Consider the following 14,432-nt stretch of genomic DNA (forward strand, 5'->3'; position numbering starts at 1 on the left):
GGCTGGGTCCTCCCTCTGGAACTGCCTCCCTGGCACTCTAAAACTTGAGGAGAACCATCTCCGGTTCCGGAAGCACCTCAAGACCTTCCTCTTTTCTTCTGCCTTCGCTCCCCCAGTCCCCTGCTGATCTGTTCTCTCTTGGCACTGTGCACCTGGCCACCCTCTGTCTTTTGGGCCCAGGTACCTGCTCATCCTGCCACCCTCCCGCACTGCCTCCGGGCCACCCCTTGCACTGGGGTCTGTATCTGTACCCATACAGCCCCCCCCCCCCCTTTTTCTTCCTTCACTTATCAGACCTACCCTGCCTGCTGCCTTAAACCTAGCGCTTGCAAATTGCTGGCTGCATTACCACTGTTTGTTGCCTTTATTATTTATTTATTATTTATCTGTTTCTCCTCTGCTTCGCACTTTCCTCCCCCCTTCCATGCACTTTTCCCCTCCCCCTCTCCCATGCACTTGCACGTTCTCAATGTCACTGGGCCTAGTAAGATCGCTATTTTGTTCTCCCCTGTTCCCCTCCCATGCCTTGTCACGCACTGAAACACTGGTGTACGAGCGCGATAGAAGTAAAGTATCAATCAATCAATACTCGGGTGGTACAGCCACCTCTGAAAGAAATAGTGAAGCCAACAAGATTACTTTTGGGAAAGAAGCATTACCAATTGGCAGGTGAGTAAAATAACCTTACATATACTTTTCAGAATGGCACAACACACATTCAAGGTAAGAACTTGTGTAACTGTTCACTCTCCGAGTTAGTTATCAAGTAATGCTTTCACAAGTAACTACTTTTTAACACTCATTCTACTTTTCAAGACAGAATCTTTTACTTATCTAGTCCTTCCCTACTCTATTGCATGAGTTCACTCGGAGGCAGTAGAGGGAACCTGGTGGTCTAGGTGCCAGCCGTAGGCAGGGTGCGATAGGGTTCTGTTGCAGGCAAAAATCAGAGTTCCTGTGGAAGACTGTTCAACAAGTAAGTATTTCACTTTAAAGTTAGTTATCTCCAGGGACTTCAGAGATGACACCCCAGGAGGATTCCAGCAGTGGGCCTGGTTGAACTGGGTGAGTAGCCTCCCAATTCCAGATAACACCCCAAAAGCTTTACAGAAATCACACAGGTTTAGGTGAGTAAATCCCCCAGCCAACACAATACTTCAGCACAGGAGAGTTGCAGCAAGAGGACTTCAGGATCTACAGCCAAAAACCCAGTCGATGTATTCCTTTGTCAAGATGACGAAAGACAGGACTTTGGAAGGACTTTTGCGGCAGGGATCATGGGAGACGGCTCCAGGCAAGAGTTTCCTCACGGCTGGATGCGGCTCTGTGGATTTGGCACCCTTTTCAGGAGTCAGAAGAAGACTCCATATCGCTGGTTAGATTCTCACCATTTGCATGGTCCAGCACTCTGATGAGGGGACTTTTAGGACCCGATTCACGTCTCTGGAGGACCAGCAGGATGCACACAGTGTCTGCAAGATTCAGAATTCGGGAGAGACTGCACTGCAGGATGGCTTGAGGTCCCAGGGTATGGGCGTATTGCAGCCTGCAAGGTCGTCGAAGCACTACGTGGGATAGCTCAAAATGCAGGTCTTCTTGAGTCTAGTGGGTCTTGTCATGCTCTGGGTCACAGTTATCTGTTCCAGGATCCCCAGGTCGATTGGAAGGAAGGGTTACAGCAAGCACCGGTTACACAGCAGGCTCCCTGGTCGCTGGAAATCACTACGGCCTTAGTTGCTTCATCTTCTATTTCAGCTCCAGTGGTCGACTAGCTCTACAGCTTCCAGGATCGTACTTTTATGTAGGAACCCAGTGTTCTGAAAGATTTCTCTTTACTGCACCTTTCCTTCCATCTTTATGGAACCCCTTAACGTTTGGTTTTATTTTTTAATATGACCTGTACTTTTTCCAGTACAGTGAAGACTTGAGCTTCATTGCACTGGCTTTTGCTCATGTCATGGGGAAACTGGCATGTACATCAGGCTGTCAGCACTGGGAAAACTTGTTTTCCTTAGTCGTGTTACTGTTTTACTACTTTTGGTTACTTTTGTATCACTTGTGGTAACCTTTTATCATTGTACAATGCAGCTTACACTGCAGTACAATGGGGTACATTTTTGTTTTGCCCTAGACTAACACTCAGAGGATTTTTGGTTACTCTAGGTGTGTTAGAAGGATAAGCTGGTGGCAACATTGACTTTTTCCGCACTTTTGGAGACTTTTCGTTTTAGCCTTGGCGCGTTTACCGTTTTTGGCTACCAACTGTTGCTACTAGTCAAACATGGCCGTGCCACGAGATTGTTTGCTTGTCCTTTTGCCAAATTGCTCTGTAGCCTTCTTCCTGGCCTGAGAGGTCAGGAAAATCCTTATAAGGACTTCCAGTGCCCTGGAAAGCAGAAGCTTTTGGCGGGCTACTGGAGGGCTGTGTTTTTTGCTGGCAGGATGTGCCCTGGGACTGTCTGTCCCCAATTCACAAACTGGTTTCAGTGTCTGAGAGGTATGCATGAATGTTCCTGCTGGTGGTCCTGATTGGACCACTGCTGGGTTGTGTGGGGGGGCTAGTCTTGTCATTGGCTAGTGAGGGAAGCAGCTCGTACCTGTTTTTTAAGGGTAAAAGGACCCTTGTAATCATTGGGGGGGAGGGAAACCAGAAGGAGCCAAGAATCCTATCCATCTGTGAGACCTGCAAAGAAACTGGAGACCTGTCGGAAGAAGGCTTGGCTGCCAACTTCTGCTGCTGTCTTGAAGGAGCCCCGTCTTGCTCGTGATCCTTATCAGTCCTGGGAAGGAGCTGCAACCCTTGGAGTGGAGGGACCATCCATTCCTGACGTCTATTACCCTGCAACAAAGAGCCTTCGGAAGTGTCGTGTGATTGTTCTGTGGCTGACCAGCTCTTAATTTGGGGCTGCCGGCGTCACGTTCTGAGTTTCGACTTGGAATTTTGGGGATCTTCAGCTGGCCCTACGAGACTCGCCTCTATGAAATGTCGGCGTCCTAGCAACAAGGGGACCCAAGATAGGAGGTAAAGTCAGACTGCGTCAGTTGAGTCCCTTTGTGTCGCCGTTCTGCTGTGACTACCGTCCGAAATTGCTTACCTGAACCGAGTCCGGTCCTGAGGGGTCCTGCATTGAGTTTTGCTACACTCTTCAATCGAGAGTCCTTGCAACAGTGACACACCAACCGGGGGATCAGCTGTCCTGCCAAGTCTGGGGAAGAATCGGAGTACGGGGGGGGGAGGGGGTTAAGTTACAGAGCTTCTTACCTGTCTCTATACTCCTATTATAAGTCAATGGGCTTATAATAAACCTTTATTCTAAAACTTTTGGCTTTGCCAATGCTTGCTTGCGCAAGACTTCTGAAAGTTAGGGCTACTACTGTTAGTTTAATTGGTACTCTAACCATAAGAACCCTTCACTGGACCCCAGAGACCCTACCTGCATTCTTTCCTGCTTCAAAGATTTTGTGGAACTTTAACCTGAACTATTGGGCAAAAGGCCCAGACAACTTAGGCTGGACAATTTTAGTTGGGGATCAGTCTGTGGACCTTGAGTCCATAATACTAATCTTCCCTTTGCAGGAGTTTGTGATGTCTTATGCCCTTTAATAAGTGAATGTATATGTGTATCTATTTTTATCAGGGTTGTGTAGTTGATAGTCATTTTTCTATAGTGTGTTTTGACCAAAACTATTTTTATACATCCTGTCTAAGTGTAATCTGTTATTTCCACTGTGCGACCTAATTGTGCAGATGTCTGGAGGAAATGGGGGTTTGGATGGCACAAAATTGGCTACAACATGACCCCAAAACACCAGAACTTATTTTGTTTGGACCGAATCATCTATTGGAGGGGAAAAGTTGGTGTATCTAAAAACACTTCAATCTCGGCGCCTCCGCGGCTCCCTCCACTGGCTATCAGTAGAGGAACGCATAAAATGTAAGATTGGTTGGTGTACAAATGCATCAAAGGCCTGGCACCAAGTTACCTAATGAATAAACTGAAATTGTACCATCCGGCTTGGGCCCTAAAATCGGAATACCAATAGGTACTGCTATTCCAAGCTCTAAATTTGTCTCAAGAGGCGACTGTAGTTTTTCTGTTGCCGGGCCTAGACTGTGGAACAGTTTTCCACTGAATCTAGGGAGGGCTAACTCCCTCCTGACCTTTCGTGCAGGCCTATAGACCTATCTTTTCAAATAATGAGCTTTTGTTCTCTGTCGCGTAAAATCCAATGGCACAAATGTTTACATGACTACATTTTCAACTAGTCTCTTGATCCACCTGCGCCAGGATTCGATTCAGTTTGTTGTGTGCGTGTTTTATAAATGTCTCAAAATTCAATTCGTTGTGGACCCTTTGCAAGCTCACCACCTCCTAAAGAACTTAGCCTAGACCGCCTGTCACTGCTACCGGAACTGGTTTGGCTACAGCTTCAGGTAAGCCAGCTTCCCAGTTTGAAGTGGATTCTCGCAATCGGGCTAGAAGACAAAGGGCTGTAGAGTTTGGGACTCCTCCCTCACTTCCTGCCTTCGCAGACACTCGAGCCTGGGCGGGGAATCCACAGGATTCCTGCCGAAGACAAAATGGACCCAAAGGGTTTTCCCGCCCTGGAGGTCAGGGAAAAGAACACGAAAGGACAAGGAACACTGAAATGGTGAATAGGGAAGACTGGGGACATTTTAGTAAAATAAGCACCCATCGGTACCTTTACCACCGGGGCTGTGGAAACAGCCTGCAGTAAAGGTGCAACGAATTAATAAAAAGATTCACTGCCACCAGCCATTAAAGGTAAGCTTGTCTCTGTAACAGAAATGTTAGTTCAAAGAAGAAAGGGGAAACATTGTATCTCTCCAGCACTCCACATAAGGTGGTGTATGCTGGTTTCACCTAACAAAATGTAAAAGGGATCCAAAGATCCTTTCTACCCTTGGGAACTGTAGTTCACCCAAGGTTAGCCAGAGAAAGTTAAAGGGGAGCCCTAAGGGCAACCCTACAACTATAAAAAGGTATACACCAAAAGTTGTTAGAGGATCAAATTAAAGACACTATGGAGTCTTAAAAATGACACCCATAAAAAGAGTAAATGATTGTGTGTGGAAAAAGGTTCCCACAATCGGAAGTATAGCGAAAAATAATCCACCAGTAAAGCAAAAAGTTCTGGTGTTGACACAAGTCAGGAAGATTTCATTGCTATGAAAATGTTACCCAACAATGACCGTTCACCACTTGACATCACCGGAAGGGGCATCACATAGCATCATCCCTCAGTACACGAAGAAAAATATGGTTACGATATCACTGTAATGTGACATACATTTCTTACAAGAATGAATCCTCATGTGCACCGTTATCAGTGTGTCGAGGCCCATGTTACCAGGAAGTGTATGGACCCAAATCCCCTCTTTATGTGGATCCGCCCTGGTATTTCAACATGACTACAGAGCAAAATCACATTCTCGGGGGACAGGGGCGGGTATAGGCATAGGGGAAAGCGAGAATATTTGACCACAGAACATGTGTTCTTATGGTCCATGGCATCCACATGCGTCATTAATTTTGGATTTTAGGCTTTTCTTCTGATTTGACAAGTTACCTTCTGAGTTACCCCTCAGTAGGATGTGTTGTGCTGTTTGTGGTCGTTTCATGACCTTCATTATTCCTGCAAAAAAAATCCAGATGTCTCAGATATTCATCTCCTTCAGAACCTAGAACTAAGCTTAAAATTGGTGTGGTTAGTGCCTTGGCAAACATTGCCACCTGATTACAAACATTGAACTCTGTTATTCCACTTAAGGAGGGCTTCTGCATTGCCATTCTAGTGCTGCATCCTTACTTGCAGTACTCTGCCTGCAGACCTGCAGTGCCCAGCACACATTTGAAGAATGGGTAGGTACTATATTCGCAGCCCCGGACCATTATACATAATAAAGCTTACAGTACCTGTGCTGCATGTGGGGCCGGAGTGGGTGCAGGGCTTCCGGGGCAGTCATAATGGGAAACTGTGCCTATAAGTCCCAGCATGCAAATTGGTGTTTGCTTCTAAATCGGGGCTGGTTGTGTGCTGTCATGTGGCTACAATGTCACTTTAAGGACATAGTCTTGAGAAGTCTGAAGGAACTCACTAACTTAACTCTGCAGCAGGCATGCCTCTGTAATTGCAGCACATTTGCCTGTGTGCATGCATATTCTGCAGGGACTGGCACATGTGGGTGAATGGGGGTCCCTCAAAGAGATACTGCAGGCGTTTATACATAGTGGCTTTTAAAGGGGCAGAGGTGAAACTTGCTATGTGTGCAACAACCTTCAGCTGACTCTGAACTGTCATAACACAGTACAAAGACTAACCCTAGCCTAGGCAAATGCAGGGGTGTCTGGAAATTAAAAAAAAACTACAGTAACTACTCACTGCATGCAGATCTGGTGTAACAGAAATGCAGCGCTATATTCCTACTGAAATTTCCGAGAGGCAAAGGAGGAGTATGATAGAAGGGAGGAGCCCAGTCGAGAAAATGGTTGGAATTGAGGGCGAGTCATAGATAAAATACTCGGGAAGGCCTGAGACGGAAAAGGTGGAGGAGTTGTGTACAATTGGACAGAATTTATAATAGGCTTCAACTGTATTCTGTGGGGTGCAGCGCCAAGAGGAGAGCTAGCTGGAGAAGAGGTGTTCGCTGCACCAGGGGGTAAGTCTGGAATTTGCTCACTGCATGGTGAGTCTGGGTATATTAAAGCCATACCTAAGAAAATACAGGTGGCAAAGCGCTTCCACTTGCTTCCCTAGGCCCCCAACAACATTTGGGAGGGGTTGTATGTCAGAAATCCAAATTGACAGTTTGAAAAACATTCTGCTACACGTCCCCAACTGCCATTCGGCAACCATTTCTGCCCCATTTCATTGTATTTTGTTTTCTTTGCTTTTTGTTGTCTTTATCATGGTCTACTTTTTTGATTGTTTACATTGATAACATTTCTCTTAGCTACCTCTCACCTGCCATGTGTGTTCTTTTTGAAGATTGAGGTCTGAATCATCAATTTTACCTATGAGAATGAGTCACTTTTTTAATAAGGTAGATATGGTTCAGTTCCTCACATGAGCTGAGATATGAGGATATTTATCATTTTTTCAAACAACTGTTTTTCTCTTTCATTTTACAGAACATTGTACACATTTGGTGGCTCACGTTTTGTCGTTTATGGTGGGATTGATGTATTTCATGTGTATAATTTGATCATTTTGATGAACCATTGTATATAGTACAACATATATCTTTTTATCAGAACAAATATTCTGTTGAGCTCCCTGATGAAGATTGACAAGGGGGGGTTCCTGGGAGTCTCTCTGCCAGACATTAGTCCTGGTTACGAGAGACTTACTCAGAGTCTTTAGCTCACTATCTTTCACAGAGAAGAAATATCCCAAACATATCAGTCTTTGTCCTGCCCTGGGGCAGTCCAGCTCCAAAATGCTAGGCAATTCTCCTCTGAACAAGAGTACCAACAGCATCCCCAGACACATGTTTCGGTCTGGTTGGACCTCATCAGTAGGGAGGAGCTGTGCCTCTCTAAGAATAGTGAGCAAGGGGTCCACGTCTGGATTCCCCTAGTAACTTAGGGTGAGACCCAAAGTTACTTAAATATGCAAATTGACAAGGGGGGTCCTGGGAGTCTCTCTGCCAGACATTAGTCCTGGTTACGAGAGACTTACCCAGAGTCTTTAGCTTACTATCTTTCACAGAGAAGAAATATCCCAAACATATCAGTCTTTGTCCAGCATCCCCAGACACGTGGTGATAAGGGGGGGTCCTGGGAGTCTCTCTGCCAGACACTAGTCCTGGTTATGAGAGACTTAGACTCCCAGGACCCCCTTGTTAATTTGCATATTTAAGTAACTTTGGGTCTCACCCGAAGTTACTAGGGGAATCCAGACGTGGACCCCTTGCTTCACTATTCTTAGAGAGGCACAGATCCACCCTACTGATGAGGTCCAACCAGACCGAAACACGTGTCTGGGGTTTCTGTTGGTACTCTTGTTCAGAGGAGAATTGCCTAGCATTTCGGTGCTGGACTGCCCCAGGGCAGGACAAAGACTGATATGTTTGGGATATTTCTTCTCTGTGAAAGATAGTGAGCTCTAAAGACTCTGGGTAAGTCTCTCGTAACCAGGACTAATGTCTGGCAGAGGGACTCCCAGGACCCCCTTGTTAATTTGCTCCCTGATGAAGGGCACATGTCCAAAATGCATTGGACACGGAATTGTTGAACATTTGTTCTTCGCCTCTTTTATCTATACTTGTTTTTACAAATAACTTCTTTAATAGTTTTGGTTAAGTTGAAGAACGTTCAAATAACATATTCAGCTTTTGCTGCAAGAGATGAAGTGGCAACAAGGTTTGTGATCCCCTAGTCTTTGGTCTGGTTCATTTGAGGCCACCCAATTGCGATGCCACTTCGTCCAAATATCAGTGTAGTTATGATGTGGACTATTATATGAAGTGACAGGTTGTACCCGCCCACCCCCACTGTAGTGCACTTTTGACTCCTACCTCTCTAATGAATACCATCTTGCCAGGTGGTATCTCCACCTGTAGATCCCAATAACTACCAGTAACAAGTAGAGTCCCTCAAGGCTTCATTTTCTCCCTGTCCCCTTCAACATCTACATGGAGCCACTGAGGAAATTCTTGGACAAATTCAACATCAAAATCCAACGCTCATCAATTGAAACACTGCCTGTCCACTATTCAAACTTCGATGTTGGGGTCCTACCTGAAACTCAACCCTACCAAAACTGAGTTTGTTTATCTCACGGACGCTACCAAACTCACCCGAGTTCAAAACAGATGGATCTTGACAGCTGCTCCTCCCAAAAGTCCTCCTAGTATAAAGTCCTCCAGATTCACCATCGATTGCAACCCCTGCTTTAAATCACACATCAGCAAGGAGACACAAATAACATCCTACCCAGCTCTCTGGACCTAATCAAATCCTACTTCCCACCAGTTGTCGGGAGCTCCGCTACTTAAAAAAAAAAAAAATCTATTCCTATACTTTTTATTTTTTTTAAAATAACATTCCGGAATAGTTTCATTTTAAAATAAGTGTCGGAAGGAGGTCGAAACTTGTCTACTTTTTGTGCACTTTGACCACTGCTTCCCACGCCTCAGACTTCAGATCAATCGTCAAGGCCCGATTCTCTCTCAGCTGGATGGGGGAATGGGGCACTACTCTAACACCTTAGAATGCCGTCATCCACCACGCTTCACCATGCGTCTTTGCAGGACTGAAGACATTCAACCACATCCCCACTACTCTCAAGAAAGTACACTTGTTACATCGCATCACCTTCAAGACCACCTACGTCCCCTACAAAAATCTAAAACGTACAAGACACCATCATACTTGGCTGAAAAGATCACCATTTCAGGAGGTTAACACAATACCAGTAGCCAAAATATCTAGAGACCTGTAATCAAAGGTACAAGAATACCACCAGAAAACAAGCATTCTCACACTATGCTTGCATGCTCTGGAACCACCTTTCTTCTACCATCAGACTGACCCCCTCCCTTCTGCAATTCAGGAAAGATCTGTGGAACCTGCTCTTTAAGGAACACTACACCGACAAATGAGACCATAGACTGACAAAGCGACCCCCCCTGATGCGCCCATGTTCCACTCCCTTTATAGTACAGCGCTCCATGGCTTTACAGCTTCGTTTCTGCTATATATATCACATACATTCGTATTGGCAATAGAAGGGAAGACAGGAGAGAGATGGGATCTGAGGAGGGACACACAGCAAGTGTATGTTCAGCTTTTTACCTACCCATTGACCGTTCATTGCAATGCTCGTTGGTTCCTTTAGCCGTTATACACACATTACATGCTCCTCATAAAGCACTATCCATCTCTGCGATTTCTGTGAGTGATCTGTCATTTTACAGGGATGCCAATGTTCTTTCTAAGCAGCCTTGTGAAAGGTGATGGCTTAATTTCAGCTGTAATCCGGCTCCTAGTACAATAAAACTTGAAGTGTCTCCAGCCACTGGATTTATAAACAGTGTATGTCGTTGCATCTGTTCTTTGTACTGAAATACTGTTAAAATCTGCACTGGCAAATCCAACCGTATTGGTGCTTGTATAGACGTTGGAAAGTAATTTTCCAATCGCTGTCATTATATGCTATGGTACTAACACTGTTTGTCGGTGTGATCATCTTATGGCCAGGTAGTACCATTATGGCAAAGCCTGGAAAATGGCTATGCTATGCCAGCACAAAAGCCAACATTGTTGGCTTTGTCAATGCTTTTTAAGTGTTTCTTGTCGAATCCTTCCTTCGAAAAGCTGCAATAATGGAAGTTAATACCACATTTAATGGTACTCTTGTCAACTTTCCCAGATTGTGTAGAACTATGCTGGCAAAGTCCTGATTGAAAGGATGCACACATCTCCAGAAGCTTGCACTTAACCACCACCCTGTCTTATGTAATTTGTAAGATCCTATGAACTAATAGCTTAGAATTTACAATGGTGAATAATAGTTCCTTGTATTCAATTGTTTTTCATTTTTAAACCCACGTTAAGCATGCAATATAATGTTCCTGGACATGCCTTGTTTGAAAAACAAACAGCCCATGCATCATTACTTTCTTTTTTATGCCCTATTTCTCACTTCACAAGTAAACCTTTTCAGTCCCATTTTTGGACTCTTGAACATGATCAAATGTTTGAAACAGTTCGTGCTTTTTGTCTGGGCTTTATTTTTTTTCATTACTATTTCCAGACATCTGCTGACACACCAATTGGCCATATGATGTCCTCCCCTTCCCCTTAAAGCTTATGTAGGTACATACATTATTTTAACATGCATCTGCAGGTTGAATGTTCTGTGCTTATAGGATAGATGTGGCTTCAATGTTATTTTACAATGTATGTGTGGAAGGGTAATACGTACACTTTATTTACTAGATGTCTATTTTTAATATCACAACTTCTTTGAGTTAAACATAGCATGAATTACATATAGTTTTTGTAGTGATTTAGAAAGGGGGTTGAATCACCTATGCTAAGTGCAAAGTTCACCTGACTTTATACATTGCTGCTCTAAAAGTTGCTTTGTGATTGCTTTATTCCAGGAATCTGAAAGTGATGGGGAGGAGGACCTTGACGACTTGGAAAAGCACCTGCGAGAAAAGGCCCTGAGGTCTATGAGGAAGGCTCAAGTGTCTCCACAGTCTTAACTGCCACAAACTGAAATATTTCCTGAATTGTAAATTCTGTTTGGTTTCTACTCCTCAAAATTCAATTGCTAAAATGTGTTTGAGCTTTAGGTTATAACATTTGTTGTAATTGCTAGGTTGAGGTTTACGATATAAAATAAGACGGGCATTGATTTCCAACAGTGGCCCCAATGCACTTGTGACACCTTTTCATTCACTGTAGATCTAGCCTCCATAATGCTAGGGTATCTTAAAAACAAAGGATGCACATGGGACCTAAACATGCCAAGGAATCCTGCAAGAACCACCATCTGCCAAGGCTGATGCAAGAACCGGGATGCTTCAGTACCTTTTATGTTTGGAAAAATGTTTCTGACGTTTGTGGTTCGTACACTTGTTTGAAAGTGAAACCACTGGTTCAATTACTAGGTAAACTACATATTTGAACAAATCGAGATCTATTAAATATAGCCTGTGTAAAAGTTAATCAGGCTTGTACTTTTGGTATATTTCATAAAATGAAGTCAGTGGGTTTGACGGGACACTCAGGGTTTGTATTGATGCAACATCTTGATTTGGAACACTGGAGTTTAATTTGTATTTTATTAGTTCTTTTAAAGGAGTGTCTCGCTCCCAGAGCAGTACCCCCAGTTACATGAATCTGTAAAACTACATTGTTGCCCTTTTCCTATTTTTGTCTCATTACGGTTCTTCCAGACAGATCTACGTGTATCAGGGATAGACTTTGATGGATAGAAGGACCTGGAAAGTGAAAAGTGTTTTTTTTTAACAAAAGCTTTACAAAGCTTGTGAATTAAACAAAGTAAATTTCATAATTTAAGAACTCCTGAAAACGTCTGATTTTTATTGACTTTTTATCCTTTACCCATTTACTTTACTATGTTCTGTGAGCAGATTGTTGTCAAAACATTGTAACGAAATCATATTTTGTTAGTATTTCACTTATTTTCCAATACTGCTTGCCACAATCTACCGCCCTATTGCTCAGTTAAAAAATGAAACCTTCAAAAATCTGTGGTGATATATTTTTTAAGGCTTTGTAAAAAGGTCTTCCTAGCAAAACTGGACGTTTACTATTGTGATCATCGTGAAACATCTCTTTTCTTTAGATTTTTAGGTTTTAAATGAATACTGTACTGTTGCATTTTGCCCTTTTCCTTTTCAGTTTGAGCGGTCCAGTTTGAGGTGAACATGAGCGACAGAACAACATGACAATGTGAGAGGGCCATTGTCAATTTACTTTCTGTTCTAAGAACAAGAACCTATCTCTGGGAATTGTTACTTATTTTCAGCAGTTAAATGATCTGGTACCAAACCTACAGTATGTGGGGTTTTAGTCCAGTATTACCTTTGGTATCATGTATGCCCACTTGGGTCCTGGCACAACCAGTCTGATCGGATCACCATTCTCTGAGGCACACATTAACAACCCCCTCTCCTGCCCCTTTCAGCATCTGCATCCCATAGCAGAAGCTCAACTTCTGGATATTGTCTTGGAGGGTTTGATTCTGGAAATGGAAAGATTTCACTAAACCCATACAGGAACCTGCTCACACCACTCTGTCTTGGTTGCCCTGCAATCCCAGCACTGCTACTTGTACCACTATGTCACACTGTCCCTCATCTTGCCATATTCAGATCTGCAACCATTCATCAATTCAGTGGCAATCTCTCTTCCAAGTCACATGTTTTCACTCAATGGTTTATTTATTGGTCACGACAGCTGTCCATTCCCCTCACCAGATTTGGCAATAGGCCATTTGCTTACGAAGTCTCCACCCAACCTACAGCTAGTCATTTGTTGTTTTAGTGGGCCTGAGTGGGAACAGAACCTGGCTCCGTGACAGTGATGCTGAGCCCATCGAATAGGACTCCCTTAGAAAAAACAATAGTTTTTTACTTTTGGATTCTGTTCACTGGCTTGTAGACATGAGCGTGTCAGTTAAAGGGTCATTTAACCAGCCACTTCGCCTTTTTTGATGAAACTTTTGTATTATTCCAAATTACCAAATAGTGTTGTTGGAGCGCTAAGTCTTGTGTGGAAGTTGGTATGTTGTGCCGCAGCAATGGATACCCAGATAATAGCCTTGGTAGGATAAGTGAAAGTGGTGTAGGGGCTGGGGAAAGATGTGAAGATAAAATGAACTTGGATTTATACTTGGGTGAGGCAGGTGAAAGGGGGATAGATAAGGGTTGTGATAGTTTGGGTCAATGTTAATTCTGCCAAAATGGATCAACTATCTGTAGTGCAGTAAAACATAGTGGGTACATTCAAATGTGTCTCTTGAAGCAGGGGCATACTCTCAAGTCCCGTTGTCTTTCCTCCATACTGCATGGGTGTCACTTCCAAGGAACGGGAGACGGAAGCTTTTTCACCAGAAAAACCTTCTTCCCCTTTACATTTAGAGGTGCGCCGCCATGGGAGCATGCGATGCCCTAACTCCGCCCTCCGGCGCCACACCCCAGTCCCCTTTTCCGCATCGACGGAATGGTCCGAATTAACCAGCGCCCCTGGGTTTGGCTTTGGCTTTGGCCATGTAATTCCGCGTCCGAATACTTCTTCTTCTGTCTTTTTGTCTTTTCATCATTCAGGTACTCGGTCCTCAGGCGTCACGCTCCTCCCTGGTGCATGTCGACTTCTACAGGGTTCAGCAGGTGTCCATCCTGCTACGGGCTCTTCCCAACTAAAGACCCCCACGCCCTCAACCTACGTTGCCTTGGCCCAGACCACGGCTGGCAAGCTTGTACCGCGAGGTCTCGGAAGAACAGACTAGCCAGGTGGAGGGAGCTCTTCCAGAAATCGCCTCCAGAGGACCTAAAGGACTTCGACAATCATCGATCCAAGCCCGAGGTAGGGCCGCTCTTTTCCTGTGCACCCTGCAAGGGAGACTCCTTCCCAAGGACTCGCCCGTGCGGCAGGGTCCGCCCAGGTGTTCCTACCAGCACGAGTACGAGGCAAAATCTGCTTCCGGCCAACACGCCGAGGGGTCTGTGGATTCTCCCGGGGACAGCGCTGAGGGACCGGAAGGTTCTTTGACCAGGTCTTCACCCAAGGGGTCATGCCCTAGTACCGGCAACCTGTCCGAGGGGGCGCCTATACGCAGTTCTATCGGCAGATCCGCCGAGGGCGAAACGCCTACCAGGTTCGTCCTGAGGATCAGGGTAGGCCCCATGATAAACACTCGAGTCCTGG

General features: G+C 44.7%; 1 protein-coding gene across 14 annotated transcripts in view; it reads left to right on the plus strand.

The window, feature by feature from the left end:
* The window catches only part of SRRM1 (serine and arginine repetitive matrix 1), a 935,651-nt gene extending 923,579 nt beyond the window's left edge, over positions 1-12,072 (plus strand). For 8 of the 14 annotated variants that reach the window (XM_069622717.1, XM_069622715.1, XM_069622710.1 and 5 more), the window contains one exon: positions 11,135-12,072. In XM_069622717.1, the coding sequence (XP_069478818.1) occupies positions 11,135-11,239 (105 nt within the window). In that variant the 3' untranslated portion in view covers positions 11,240-12,072. Of the gene's footprint in view, positions 1-10,782; positions 10,845-11,134 lie in introns of those variants that run through there. The other 6 variants (XM_069622713.1, XM_069622720.1, XM_069622714.1 and 3 more) reach the window with 4 other exon arrangements.
* Positions 12,073-14,432: the final 2,360 nt, after the last annotated feature.

The sequence above is a fragment of the Ambystoma mexicanum genome, chromosome 11 (genome assembly GCF_040938575.1).
Source record: "Ambystoma mexicanum isolate Mex_15411 chromosome 11, UKY_AmexF1_1, whole genome shotgun sequence".
Taxonomy (NCBI): domain Eukaryota; kingdom Metazoa; phylum Chordata; class Amphibia; order Caudata; family Ambystomatidae; genus Ambystoma; species Ambystoma mexicanum.